Source organism: Sapajus apella, unplaced genomic scaffold (genome assembly GCF_009761245.1).
Source record: "Sapajus apella isolate SASKATOON/1434 unplaced genomic scaffold, GSC_monkey_1.0 scaffold1, whole genome shotgun sequence".
Lineage (NCBI taxonomy): Eukaryota > Metazoa > Chordata > Mammalia > Primates > Cebidae > Sapajus > Sapajus apella.
Window position 1 is genome coordinate 9,374,788 of NW_022436941.1, and position 14,003 is coordinate 9,388,790.

Below are 14,003 nucleotides of genomic sequence, written 5' to 3' on the forward strand. Positions count from 1 at the left end.
GCTTTTTTGACCTTCAGTATATACATAACTCATCTTACCCTCCTGCCTTCCATTAAAGTCATTTTACTGTTAAGCTATAATTTTTTCCTGATAAATTTTTTCTGTTATTTTCTGTCTGCATAGTTTCTCTGACTTTCAACTGTTGTCTTTTTTCTGTGCTTTCCTATTCAAACACATGCTTCAATGTTTGTGGCTCTTGCTTACAGGAAGAAGAGGTGGCGGAGTCTGGGGTAAGTGTAGACATGGACGCAACTGGAATGAAGGTTGTGCAACTCTTAACATATACTGCATCCTTTTCATTAATGCACGCACATAAAATAGCATGCATTCTATTAACCCTGTCAGCCTACATTCCTGACAAACGCCTTCTGCTAACAAGGTGAAAGTAGTGATAGAACTAGCTGTTTTTCCTTTGCTTTTCCACTGTTGATGTCCTGTAAGTCCTTTTTAGATTTTAATTGAGCTAGGTCAGTTAGATGATGACAGTGATAGTGAATATTTGTTGTGTACCTGCTATGTGCATACATTGTTCTAAGCACTCTAAACCAATTATCTTAATTCTGCTATTACCTTATAAGGACGTAGTGTTCTTTACATAGTGTGGATGGGAAAGGTTGAGTTGCCTAAAATTTTAGAGTTCATTAATGGTGGCTCCAAACCTAGATAGTCTGATTCTAGATAGAGTTCACACCACTTTCTTTTATTTAAATGCCACATTTTATAAAAGTAAATATATAAGTGTATAAAAATGAATGAAACATCTGTTTATGAAGGTTGCATTTTCCATCAGTTTTCCAAAAAGAGGAAGCCCTTATCCAAGCTGTACTATAAAATTCAACTAGAAGATGATTTTATTTTCTCAGACCCGCTAATGCCATGATACTTCCAGCATTGATTGAATTTTGTTTGAAATTTTTACCAGTTTTTATTGAAAACTCCCTTATCTTTAAAGTTGTGATAGAATCAGAAACTGTCACTATCTCTTATTAAAGTAGATTTAGGTCTGCGCTTATACATAGCCAAGTGTCTATTTAGAGTCATAGAATGTTAAAGGTCTTATAAATCATCTACCTAGTCCTTTCATTTTTAGATGAAGAAAGAGATGTCTTTTGTGGATGAAGGGATTGCATAAGAAGAATTTTGTTATTTTAAGACTTGTAGTGAACCATGAAGTTAGAAGCTTTTATTACATGTAAGAAGAATTTTTTTGTGAGCCACCTCCTTTACTCAAGTCTTGTCTCATTTGTGGTCTTGTTTTCTGTTAATGCTTGGTGAACTTGACTTTCCTTCTATTTTTCCTCCCTTCTCTATGTGTTTCCCATGTATTTTCTTCTGGATCATAAATTTATGTCTTGGTCTCTTTTGGTTCTTCTCACTGAAAATAGAAATTGACACCTAGCATTACTCCTATAAAGAAGAATATTTGGACAATATCTTTTAGTGGGCATTGGGTGTGTTTGATGAATGAGTTATGTTAACATGTTTCACTGTTGATTCAGCTATAGGGTTGCATTGTATGATGCCTGTGAACATTAGATATATGTATTTTATATCAGAGCATTTTCTGTTTTCAAAGTAGTTTAGAAAACATTTTATGGTCATTTATCACAATGTTATTTATTAGAATTTTGTATCTCCTACATATGTCAAAACCCACTTTTTTTTTTATATTAACAAAGATAAAATCGTTAAATATTTGTGTTAAAATTTGGTCCTAAATAGCTGCAACTTGATTTTACTGCCTTTCTTTGAATTCAAGACATCATCGATTGTTGGGCACATTGTTATTTTATCTACTACTAAGGAAAATCACTGCAGTATCCTATTACCACTTTATGGTAATAGGATACTGTTACCATAAAGTAAAACACCTTCAATAAGCATACTACTTTATGCTTATTGAAGGAGTTCTTATAGACTTGTTTATGGGTTTTTATCACAGTGTCAAAATTGAGTTTTTAAAAATCAGTATTTTTATTGATTCACATAAAAAGGAAAATAAAAGCGAAGTAAATTGGTTTAGGTATTCCTAAAATTTCTTTATATTCAAAATGTGAATATTCTGAAATGTTTTTAGAGTCATTAGTTCCTGGATTTTGCTTTCCAGAACGCTCTTCCCCCATACAACACTGCCCTCTGTGCCATCCAGTGTGTTGGTAATGCATCATTTCTTTGAAAAAATACAAAAGAACCAAAAGTTGCTGGTTCTGGGCTCCCAGGCTGGCTTTGGAAATAATTAGAGCTAGTTTTCTCTTGTCACTTGCTTTGGTAATGTTCTTGAAGTTGTCAGATTTACTACTTCTGTATAATCATTTGGTCCCTGGAGGTTAAAAGGGTATTTCACTAATGTCATTGAATTTTCTTTTAAGCCATTGTGCAAATTTTGAGGTTTCTGCATGTGTGAATAACATCATGTCATAGTTTCTGCCTGGCCAGTAGCAATTAAAAGTTCCCATTGAGTGTTACATATACTTCTATTTGAAAGATCTTAAAATGTGAAAGAAAAAACATAACACTTTTTGAACTATATTTCACTTAATTTACAATGAAAGCATTAGGATTTTCAGTTCTGTTTTAAACTAGATATATGAGCACTGTGGTCTTTGTATTTAGAATATTTTTATATAAAAATGAAGCTTAATTTAGACAATCCATAGATAACCTTATTATTTTAGAATGGCAAAATAAAATACCATCTAAATAAAAATTGTATAAGAATTTTGTATTAGCCTTGTTAGAAAAGACAAACATCATTGCAGTTGCTGTTTTCCATTGGTTCTAGATGTGCACTCATTATAGAATGTTTATATAAAAGAGTAGAGTCAGGTGAAGCTGCAGCTTGTTTGAATTGTGGTTATTTCTACCCAGCTTGCAGTTCTGTCACATTCATGGGCATTACAAAAGTGGTGTCCAGGTCCTTAGTTCTAGAACCCAAATGTTGCCTACTCATTCCTTATGTGAGTGGAAGCATTGAGTTTTTACTGCATTCTGATTTCTGACTATATAGAATTGCGTATAAATGCTGTTAATTTTCAGCTAATATGTTATTGGTAGTTCTCTTTGAGGTTTGGCCAAAATAATGGTTCCTGGTAAAATTGGTTAACGTGCTCAGAGTGAGCCTGCTATAATGGTAGTGGCAATAGCATGTCCAAAGCAGAACAGCAAGCAAAACTGCATTAGAACCCTCATTGCTGAAGAACCCTGGTTCAAAGACCTGGCTGAGGATGGACTTGTCCTGGTCCAGCATTTTCCCATATCCTCAAAGCGTGGGTAGCCTCCAGGGTAGAGGAATGCTTTTTCTTGTTACTATTGTGCCATGGGTTGCATTGGCACAAACACAGCCCTGATGGAATATGGCGCTCAGAGGGGCATTGTTATCCTATTCTTTTGAATTCTGTACTTTGCCAAATCCTGTTCTTAATTCAGAACATCACCATATGTGCCGAATTACTTTGCATTAATGCTCTTCATCTTTTAACTCATTTACATCAGCATGCAATAGCATTAACAGAACAAAATCTTTTAATCATCAATCTCCTATGCTTAATTCTCATGTCTGCAGCCCCTTATTGTGATTTTCATCTTCTTACAGGTCACTGAGTCAAGGAAGCACAAATTCGAACATGCTGGATGTTCAGGGAGGTGCTCACAAAAAAAGGGCACGCCGCAGCTCTCTCCTTAATGCCAAGAAGCTGTATGAGGATGCCCAAATGGCAAGGAAGGTGAAGCAGTATCTTTCTAGTCTGGATGTAGAGACAGATGAGGAGAAGTTCCAGATGATGTCATTACAGTGGGAGCCTGCCTATGGTACCTGTGAGTATAAGTTTTCATTTATGTGATACTAAAGAGCACAACAAAATAAGAACTTATTTCTCTAGAATTATGCTTAAGTCCCAAGAAAATTAACTTTCACTCACAAAAGATTACTGGCATACCTTAAGCATCATGTGATCAAATTAATCACCTTCTGAATCCTGTCCATTCCTGATGGCTACACTCTGCAAAAAATAGTAGAATAAGTGGATCTTTAAAAAACTTTGTAAAGTTTTTTAAAAACTGGATCATTATAGAGGAGCCTTTCTGTTTGAAAACATTTTTACGTTTATCCCTAAATAAAGAGTAGCATAAGTGGGATTTTTACCTCTTTTTATTTCGAGGATAATATTTACCAACTAGAAAATATAAGAAATTTGATTAAAACACCAGTGATAAGTACCTTACAAGTGCCAGTAGTAAGGTAAAACAAGAAAAATCAGACACAATCCGATATTAGTAATCTTTAGAAAATTTGATGAAAAAGATCATGTTCTCAATACTGATTTTTCAAATTAAATACAAGCAAGAGAATGCATATATCTCTGGATCAAAGAAATTGTGAGTTCTAAGAGCAGAAATCAAAGATAATGAAATACAAACTGTTGTAACAAAATAATTGTACTTCCTAAGTTAAATTGTAGGTTCAGGCCAGGCGTGGTGGGTCACACCTGGAGGCCTAGGCAGGAGGATCACTTGAGGCCAGCCTGGACAACTCAAGGAGACTCCATCTCTACGAAGGAAAAAATTAAAATTAGCCAAGTGTGGTAGACCTAGCAACTTAGGAGGCTGAGGGAGGCAGGTCACTTGAGCCCAAGAGTTTGAGGCTTCAGTGACCTAGGACTGTGCCACTGCTCTCCAGCCTGGGCAATCAAGTGAGACCCAGTCTCTAACAAATAATATAAATACACACACACACACACACACACACACACACACACAGACAAATAATATAAATACACACACACACACACACACACACACACACACACACACTGGGTTAAATGTTACGCCCATAAAAATTGCAATAGAATTTTATTTCTAAGTTCCTAATTGACAAGGGGTAGTATTCATCATGGATTGACCCTAAGATTGATAAATGATATGGTATTTGCATAGTAATTTTTAAAAGTTTGTCAAAAGAAAGAATAGAAAACAGGAACTGGAAATAGAACAAATATTGATTTTTAAAAATTTAGTTTTGACAATTTTAAAATAAGGATAAGGAGCCATTTAATAAGTGCCATAATCAAATCAGTATCTTGAATGCTCCTACATATAAGAAAAGATTTGGAGTATGATGGAAAGAATACCTACTAAAGGATAGAGGCAGAGTTTGAGTTTCATTGATTACCGTTTGAGTAAGGTTCTTTTCATCTTTGGTCTCTGTTTTCTCAAATGTAAAACTTTGGCAAGGGTTGAAGTATATTTTATTTCTGTGATTCTTTGTACATCAAAGTTACTAAATTTGGAGAAAGAAATTTTTAAAAGCTAACAGCATTCTACATTCTGGCTGCTACATGTTAAATGGCACATGTTAAAGGTAAAAGCTGAAAGAGTGTTTAGTGCCTTTATCATTTTTTCATGTTTTAAAGTTCAAAGCCATGTGCATACTTATTAAAGCCTTCTGGCCTTGCTTTGAGTCATTATCAATGTCATATTTTCCCAGGTAATTTGATATAAACTTAATCATCTTATGATTATTAAACAGTTTATATACATCTGCATGCCTTCCTCTTCCTACACTCACCCCAGACTTGTGTCTGTCTTTTCTCGTAACACTAAATGATGTCCCATGCTACATATTTAATATCTATATGAAATAAGAAAATCTTTAGGCCTTTCTTTCTTAAACTAGATTTGAACATTTAGTTCAATGCATATTCCCTAATTTGGTTTGAGCAACTTTATAATGCGTAATTCATTTTTAAATGTTTAAATAGTCACTATCCCAAGGCCAAACAATAGTTGATTTCTAAGCATTATAGAATTTGGCTCTTCCTAATTAATTAGAATATATGTGGTTTCTTGCATTCATCTGTGAACTCTTTTATTTTTAAAGTAGTCTCAGATTTTTTTCTTTGTATTGTAGCAGTTATTAAAATAAGATGTCATTGATTAACATTGACCAGTCAATGAGAGAGGAAAGAAAGCATTTCATGACTCTGGATGACAACCTATTGTATTCAATTAGTTGATGCTTATTTTTGCCTGGGGGGTCCCTGTGTTTTGACTTTCTAAGATAATCTCTGATTCTTATCATCCCAAATATTGTCTAGGCTGTCATAATAAAAGCATAATAGCTATTATAGCTGTGTTGAGAGAGTTTAAACATCTATTTTTGCTTTTACCTTGATGTTTAAAACAAATACTTTATGAAGTCCTGAGGCTGCACCTGCATTGAAACCATCTGGATAACCTAAGGATTAAAAGTACTGCCTGATGGAAGAATTTCTTCCCTTTGGACTATAGTATTGGTTTTATATGAGGAGACAGCTTTTATAAGTCAGGGTTCTCAGTTTTTTAATTCTCACATTGATTTTCAGAAAACCTATGGCTTTAGAAAACACTATCTCTGGTTTTCTTGTGTTGTAGCTGTTGAGGTGACTTATTGATTGAACAGCTACCTATTAAGCATCTGTTTTAAGTCAGTTACTGGCACATAAGGATGTAGTAATGAACAAAATACATAGTTCTTACTTTGAAGTAGATTAAAACCTAATGAGAGGAACAGAGAGGTTAAAGCCTATTGAGAGTATGAGACTGGTGAGAGGAAAGGTAAGCCAGTCAAGGAGGCAGGCTGATGCTAAATCATGCCGGGTCATATAGAGCTTGCTTTAAGGATTTGGGTCTTTATTCTAAAAGCAGAGATAAATTAAGGTTTGTGCAGAAGGACAAGGAAAGTGTAAGATCAAATATTTATTTTGGAAGAGTCACTCTTCTGTTCTGTGAAAAATGCCTTGCAGGCATGCTGGAATTGACAGAATGAGAAAAGTATTTCAGGGCCTGCGGCGGTGGCTCACGCCTGTAATCCCAGCACTTTGGGAAACCGAGGCAGGTGGATCACCTGAGGTCAGGAGTTCAAGACCAGCCTGGCCAAGATGGTGAAACCAAGTTTCTACTAAAAATACAAGAAAAAATTTACCCTAGCATGATGGCAGGCGCTTGTCATCCCAGCTAGTCGGAGGCTGAGGCAGAGAATTGCTTGAAACACGGAAGGTGGAGGTTGCAGCGAGCCAAGATCACACCACTGTGCTCCATCCTGGGCAACAGAGTGAGACTCCATCTCAGGGGGGCGGGAAAAAAAGAAAAGTATTTCAGTAATAAAGATGAGAGAATGTTAACTTAATCTTGCAGAGTAATGATGGAGCTAATTAAGTTCATGGATTCAAAAATTATTTAGGGCAAGGTGCAGTAGCTCACACCTGTAATCCCAGCACTTGGGAAGCTGAGGGGAGTGGATCACCTGAGGTCGGCAGTTCGAGAACAGCCTGGCCAATGTGGTGAAGCCCCGTCTCTACTAAAAATATAGAAATAGCTGGGCATTGTGGCAGCTGCCTGTAATCCCAACTTACTGAGAGGCTGAGGCAGGAGAATCACTTGAACCTGGAGGTTGCAGTGACCTGAAATCATGCCATTGCACTTCAGCCTGGGTGACAAGAGCAAAACTTCATCTCAAAAGAACAAACAAACAAAGGAATTATTTAGGAGATAAAATTAACAACTTATTCTACAATAATTTTAGAAAGAACTTTTATCTGACCCACCAAGCAATAGAGATAACATTTTATAGTACTTAAATGAAATTCCTCTTAAGAAAATCTATTTTATTTTTTGTGCTAAAAATAGATGCTTTTAAAGTAACCATTTAAAAAAAAAATTTACTTTAGGTGTATACTATATCCAGCATTTCTCCCTGTGTTATCCCTCCCCACTCTCCCCATTCCCCACTGCCCCTCCCCTACCCCCCCAACTGCCCCCAGTGTGTGTTGCACCTCTCTCTGAGTCCATGTGTTTTCATTGTTCAACACCCACCTATGAGTGAGAACATGGTGTTTGGTTTTCTGTTCTTGTGTCAGTTTGCTGAGAATGATGGCTTCCAGATTCGTCCCTGCAAAGGACACGAAGTCATCGTTTTTTATGGTTGCAAAGTCTTCCATGGTATATATGTACCATATTTTCTTTGTCCAGTCTATCATTGATGGGCATTTGGGCTGGTTCCATGTCTTTGTTATTGTATACAGGGCTGCAGTGAACATACATGTGCATGTGTCTTTATAGGAGAACAATTTATAATTCTTTGGGTATATACCCAGTAGTGGGATTGCTGGGTCAAATGGAATTTCTGTTTCTAGATCCTTGAGAAATCGCCACACTGTCTTCCACTAATTTACACTCCTACCAGCTGTGTAGGAGTGTTCCTATTTCTCCACGTCCTCTCCAGCACCTGTCTCCAGATTTTTTAATGATTGCCATTCTAACTGGCGTGAGATGGTACCTCATTGTGATTTTGATTTGCATTTCTCTAATGACCAGTGATGATAAACATTTTTTCTTATGTTTGTTGGCCTCATATATGTCTTCTTTTGAAAATTGTCTGTTCTATCCTTTGCCCACTTTTGAATGGAGTTGTTTTTTTCTTGTAAATCAGTTTTAGTTCTTTGTAGATTCTGGATATTAGCCCTTTGTCAGATGGGTAGATTGCAAAAATTTTTTCCCATTCTGTTGGCTGCCAGTTTGCTCTAATGATGGTTTCTTTTGCTGTACAGAAGCTCTGAATTTTAATTAGATTCCATTTGTCTGTCTTGGCTTTTGTTGCCATTGCTTTTTTAGTCATGAAGTCTTTGCCTATGCCTGTGTCCTAGATGGTTTTGCCTACGTTTTCTTCTGGTGTTTTTATGATGTTAGGTTTTATGTTTAAATCTTTAATCCATCTGGAGTTAATTTTAGTGTAAGGTGTCAGGAAGGGGTCCACTTTCTACTTTCTGCACATTGCTAGCCAGTTTTCACAACACCATTTATTAAACATGGAGTCCTTTCCCCATTGCTTGTTTTTGTGAGGCTTGTCAAAGATCAGATGGTTGTAGATGTGTAGAGTTGCTTCTGGGGCCTCTGTTCTGTTCCATTGGTCTATGTCTCTGTTTTGGTATCAGTACCATGCTGTTTTGATTACTGTAGCCTTGTAGTATAGTTTGAAGTCCGGCAGTGTGATGCCTCTGGCTTTGTTCTTTTTGTTTAGGATTGTCTTGGCTATGGGGGCTTGTGATTCCATATGAAGTTTAAAGTGTTTTTTTCCAGTTCTGTGAAGAAGGTCATTGGTAGCTTGATGGAGATAGCGCTGAATCTATAGATTGCTTTGGGCAGTATGGACATTTTCATGATAATAATTCTCCCTAACCATGAGCATGGAATGTTTTTCCATCTGTTTGTGAAAGTAACTAATTATTATTGCCAGTGGTGATAACCTTGCCTAAAAACATGCAGTTACTTATTTCTTACTCTTTCCTATTAGTGACTAAGAATTTAAGTGAGAAAAAATCAGCCAAATCATCTGAAATGTCTCCAGTGCCTTTGAGATCAGCTGGCCAAACAACTAAAGTCCACTTGCATCAACCCCACAGAGTAAGCCAGGTGCTTCAGGTGCCCGCTGTTAATTTGCACCCCATCAGGAAGAAGGGACAAACAAAAGACCCTGCATTGAGTGAGTATACACCATTAATATTACATGCATTTAACTGAAATTTTCAGGGGAGTTAGAATGAAAAATAATTACAGATGTTCAGGAGATAAGCTGTTGTAGATTGTGTAATACAATCACTTCATGAATCAAAAAATGTTTCATTTTGCCTATAGATGTTTGCTGACAGCATATATGTTTTAAATGCCAACATTGGATTTCCTGTAATGCTGAAATCTGTTGATCAATAGAAGATTTACAGCAATACATTTTGGGTACCAAGGGCTTACTGCATTCAAAGGTGTATTTAATGAAATATCTAATACAGACAAAATCTATAAAAACCTGTGGAAATGGCTGGATGTGGTGGCTCACACCTGTAATCCCAGCACTTTGGGAGGCCAAGGCGGGCAGATCACGAGGTCAGGAGTTCGAGACCAGTGTGACCAACATGGTGAAACCTCATCTCTACTACAAATACAAAAGATAGCTGGGTGTGATGACAGGCATCTGTAATTCCAGCTACTTGGGAGGCTGAGGCAGGAGAATCGTTTGAACCCAGGAGGTGGAGGTTGCAGTGAGCCGAGATTGCACCATTGCACTCCAGCTTGGGCAACAGGGCGAGACTCCGTCTCAAAAAAACAAAAAAAAACTGGAAATGAAGTTGCTTATTCCAAAAATGGCTATATGATGTTTTTGTCATTAATGACCCCTTCTGAAAACCTAATTAGGAAACAAGAGAATGTCATATTTATAAAGTATAGAGCACACTTTTTCTTTCTTTTAGGCCAGGCAGTAATTGTCCATATTACTTTTATTTTTTGTGTTAACAGTATCATTTTTTTAGCTTTTTGATGAGAAGCTAGGTTAGATTTGCTTCCTAGCATTATTACTTAGGTCATGCATTATATGTAGTATATGTTTAGAAGAACTTTATTTAATTTATTGTTTGAGATACAAAGTTGAATAAGAAATACTCCCTCCTCTGCCAGATTTCAGTCGGGTGATGTGGAACTCACACAGATGACTTCAGTATAATCTGTCTTCTTGTTATGCCAGAGGTATATGTAGAACGTATAAAAGAACAAAACAAGAGCTTTTAACTTAGAGGTAAGATAGGGTTTCAGAAGAAGGCTTTTTGGAAATAACATACATCTAAGCAGTCTGAAAGATTGGTGAAGAAGATAATTAGGCAAAAGTTCCAGAGAAGTTGCTTCAGGCAGAGGAAACAGCTTGGTATGTGCAAGAAAACACAAGCACTTTGCTGACTCTGAGTGGAAATTATATCCAGTGATGACAGACAATAATAATTAAAGCTAATACTTGGGAGACCACTTACTGAGTGCCAGGCATGGTTCAAAGTACTTTACTAACTTTATCATTCTTCATAATAATGCCACAAGATAAGTGGTGTTTTTACCCTCATTGTACAAAGGAAGCATAGAAGCTAAAAGAATCCTGACTGACTTTAAATCTTTCCTTTAACCACTGTACTAAACAGCTTCTAAGATGCAGAGGATGAAGACAGGTATGCTGAAATTACAATGTGCCATGCTAAAGGAAAGTTATCAGTGAGAAGCCATTGAAGAGACTTGAACAAGGGAGTTCAAACTATGTTTGAGAAGGACTGTATAAGGCACAGCAAGACTGAAGGAGAGAGCTCAGATGGAAAACTAGTCTAACAGTTAACTAGAAATTGCCCAGGGCCTGGACTAGTTTGGTGTCTATGGAAATGAAGAGAGAATTAGAAGAAGAATTAGTGAAGTTGATAAATTTGTTGGTAGGAGTGAGAGAGGGACAAGTTAGCTCTGGTTTTTTTACTTGAGTATCACCATTTGAGAGGCAGTGTTACTTGTACCATGTAGCTTTCTTTCTTTTATTTTATTTTTTGAGACAGAGTCTCTCTGTGTCACCAGGCTGGAGTACAGTGGCACAGTCTTGGCTCACTGCAACCTCCGTTTTTCAGGTTAAAGCAATTTTCTGCCTCAGCCTCCTGAGTAGCTGGGATTACAGGTTTGTACCATGTGCCACCATATCCAGCTAATTTGTGTATTTCAGTAGAGATGGGGTTTCGCCATGCTGGCCAGGCTGGTCTCAAACTCCTGACTTAAGGTGATCCACTGCCTTGGCCTCCCAAAGTGTTGGGATTACAGGCGTGAGCCACTGCGCCCAGCCCCATATAGCTTTCTTCATTTTTTATTATAATGTAGCTGTTTATATGATAAATATGTTTATATTACATTTAATGAAGGGTAGTGTGAGTATACTGTGATCTAAATTTTTTCATTGGCCAGTGGCTGCTTCTTACTATATCAATCCTCATCACAGTTTGCTTACTTTATGTTTTAAGAACAGTACCAATAGCTCTTTGACGTTTCTTAGAGAAGGTGAATGTAAAAACATCAATATATTGAAACCATTGCTAAGTTTGAGGTAAACTAAACAAGACCAGCCTTTAGACAAGGGTAATGATAGAGCTTTAAGGAATCTTTCCACTGTGCTACAGACTATCTTTCTATACATTCATGACTCTTTCTGTTGTTTACTTCTCTCCCGTAGTGTGAATTTAGTGCTCTTGAAAAGGGCTGGACTGGCAGCCCTGCAGCCTCTTCTGTATACCCACAGCACAGATGCACCACAGGTAGTGACAGTGCCAACATCCCCACACTGCCTCTGCCTCTGCCACATGCCTCGCCCTGACTTGGAGAGGCCACCTCTAGAGGGGAGGGAAGAGTGAATCCATGCCTTCTCTTTGAAGATTTCAAATCACTTTGTCAGTTGTGGGAGGTGGGGCACAGCACTCAGACTGTTAAATTGATTTCCCTTATACCACAAAGCACAGACAAACTAATAAAATCTGGTTCATGCAGACCAGCTGAATTTGAACAAGTAACCTAGAGGTGAGAATCTCTGTATGCCATTACCCAGTCATTTAGTCTGTTTGTCATTTACACATTTCAGTTGACTACACTACCCATTGTGTATCATAGCTTTAGTTATGTAGTGATTTAGGCAACTATAGACATTTTAATTGTGAACTATTGCTTATTTGCATCTTTGGTTTTATTTTTAGGTACAAGTTTACCTCAGAAAGTTTTAGGAACAACTGAAGAAATGAGTGGCAAGAAGCATACAGAAGACACTATTTCTGTGGCATCATCTTTACATTCTAGTCCTCCTGCATCTCCTCAAGGTTCCCCTCACAAAGGTAAGACAAAACATTTCAAACTAGTTCTTGTTAGACTAAATAACACTTTATAGCACATATTTTGCTTTTCAGTATATAGCAGTAATTATAAATCATTAACAAAAGCATAACTCCTAATGCTTTTTGAACTTTGATGTTTTGTATTGCATTATTCATATGCTTTTTAGGTATTATGCATCATGTAACTGGGACTCCACTATTCAAAGTGTGGTCCTAAACTTGTTTAACAGAGGGGCAAGCATGGGTAAGAATGAAGGCAGAAGCCATAGTTTTGGTGCAAATTCTTGGTGGTGTTATTCCAATTTCCTATATTTGGACATTTCTATGGAGTGTTTGCAAATAAAAGTTTCTGTAAGAGATTGTCTTCAGGCCGGGCACAGTGGCTCTTGCTTATAATACCAGCATTTTGGGAAGCTGAGGTGGGCAGATCACTTGAGCCCAGGAGTTGAGACCAGCCAGGGGAATATGATGAGACCCTGTCTCTACAAACGATTTAAAAATTAAGCATGGTGGTGTGTCTGTAGTCCCAGCTACCCAGGAGGCTGAGGTGAGAGGATCGCTTGAGCCCAGGAAGCAGAGGTTGCAGTGAGCTGTGATCACACCACTGCACTCCAGTCTGGATAACAGAGCAAGACCCTGTCTCAACAAAAAGGAAAGAAATAGCTTTTAACCAATCATAAGATTAGGAAAAAAATTATTTAGGTTAATGCTTTTCTTTTTTTTTTTTTTTTTTTTTTAGTAATAGAATATTACCTTTTTTAAAATTAGGATTTAAAATAACCTATACTGTTATGGATTTTTTACTTACACAGAATCTCATGATGTGAAAAAAACTGAATTTTTCTTGTTCATTTACATGTTTTCATCATTCAGACTGAAGCATTTCTTTTTTTGGATAGCCTGGGCAGTGTGCATGCAGATGCCATTTCATGTTAGCTGCACATATAGCATTCTAAATATGGCATGTATTTCTTTTATTGACCCTTCACACCCTGTGTGTACCCTGGGGAGAAAGGAGATTTAGTCTTGATATCTTCTTCACAGATATAAAGGAATTACATCTTTAAATAATCATACCAGAGGATGGTACATGGTCACAGGGAAGACAAGCTTATTTTAATAATTCTGACAGGAGAGAGAACCTTCCAGAGCTTGCTTCAGTTTCCAGGTTCTAAGTTTCATCCCACTCTGCAGGGCTCTTTCTTGCCTCTGTGGCAATTATGTACAGTGATGTCAAACCTGAGTTTGAACCATGATTCTGTCCTCCACTCTAGCTGTATTACTACAAGTTATTTATTTATATGG

The 14,003-nt window shown here is 37.1% G+C and overlaps 1 protein-coding gene across 13 annotated transcripts in view; it reads left to right on the top strand.

The window, feature by feature from the left end:
* Positions 1-14,003, top strand: part of RAPGEF6 (Rap guanine nucleotide exchange factor 6) — a 234,567-nt gene that overhangs the window by 205,335 nt on the left and 15,229 nt on the right. For 10 of the 13 annotated variants that reach the window (XM_032299185.1, XM_032241306.1, XM_032300644.1 and 7 more), the window contains 4 exons: positions 207-230; positions 3,593-3,813; positions 9,326-9,514; positions 12,564-12,698. In XM_032299185.1, the coding sequence (XP_032155076.1) occupies positions 207-230; positions 3,593-3,813; positions 9,326-9,514; positions 12,564-12,698 (569 nt within the window). The remainder of the gene's footprint in view (positions 1-206; positions 231-3,592; positions 3,814-9,325; positions 9,515-12,563; positions 12,699-14,003) is intronic. The other 3 variants (XM_032245423.1, XM_032239879.1, XM_032239183.1) reach the window with 1 other exon arrangement.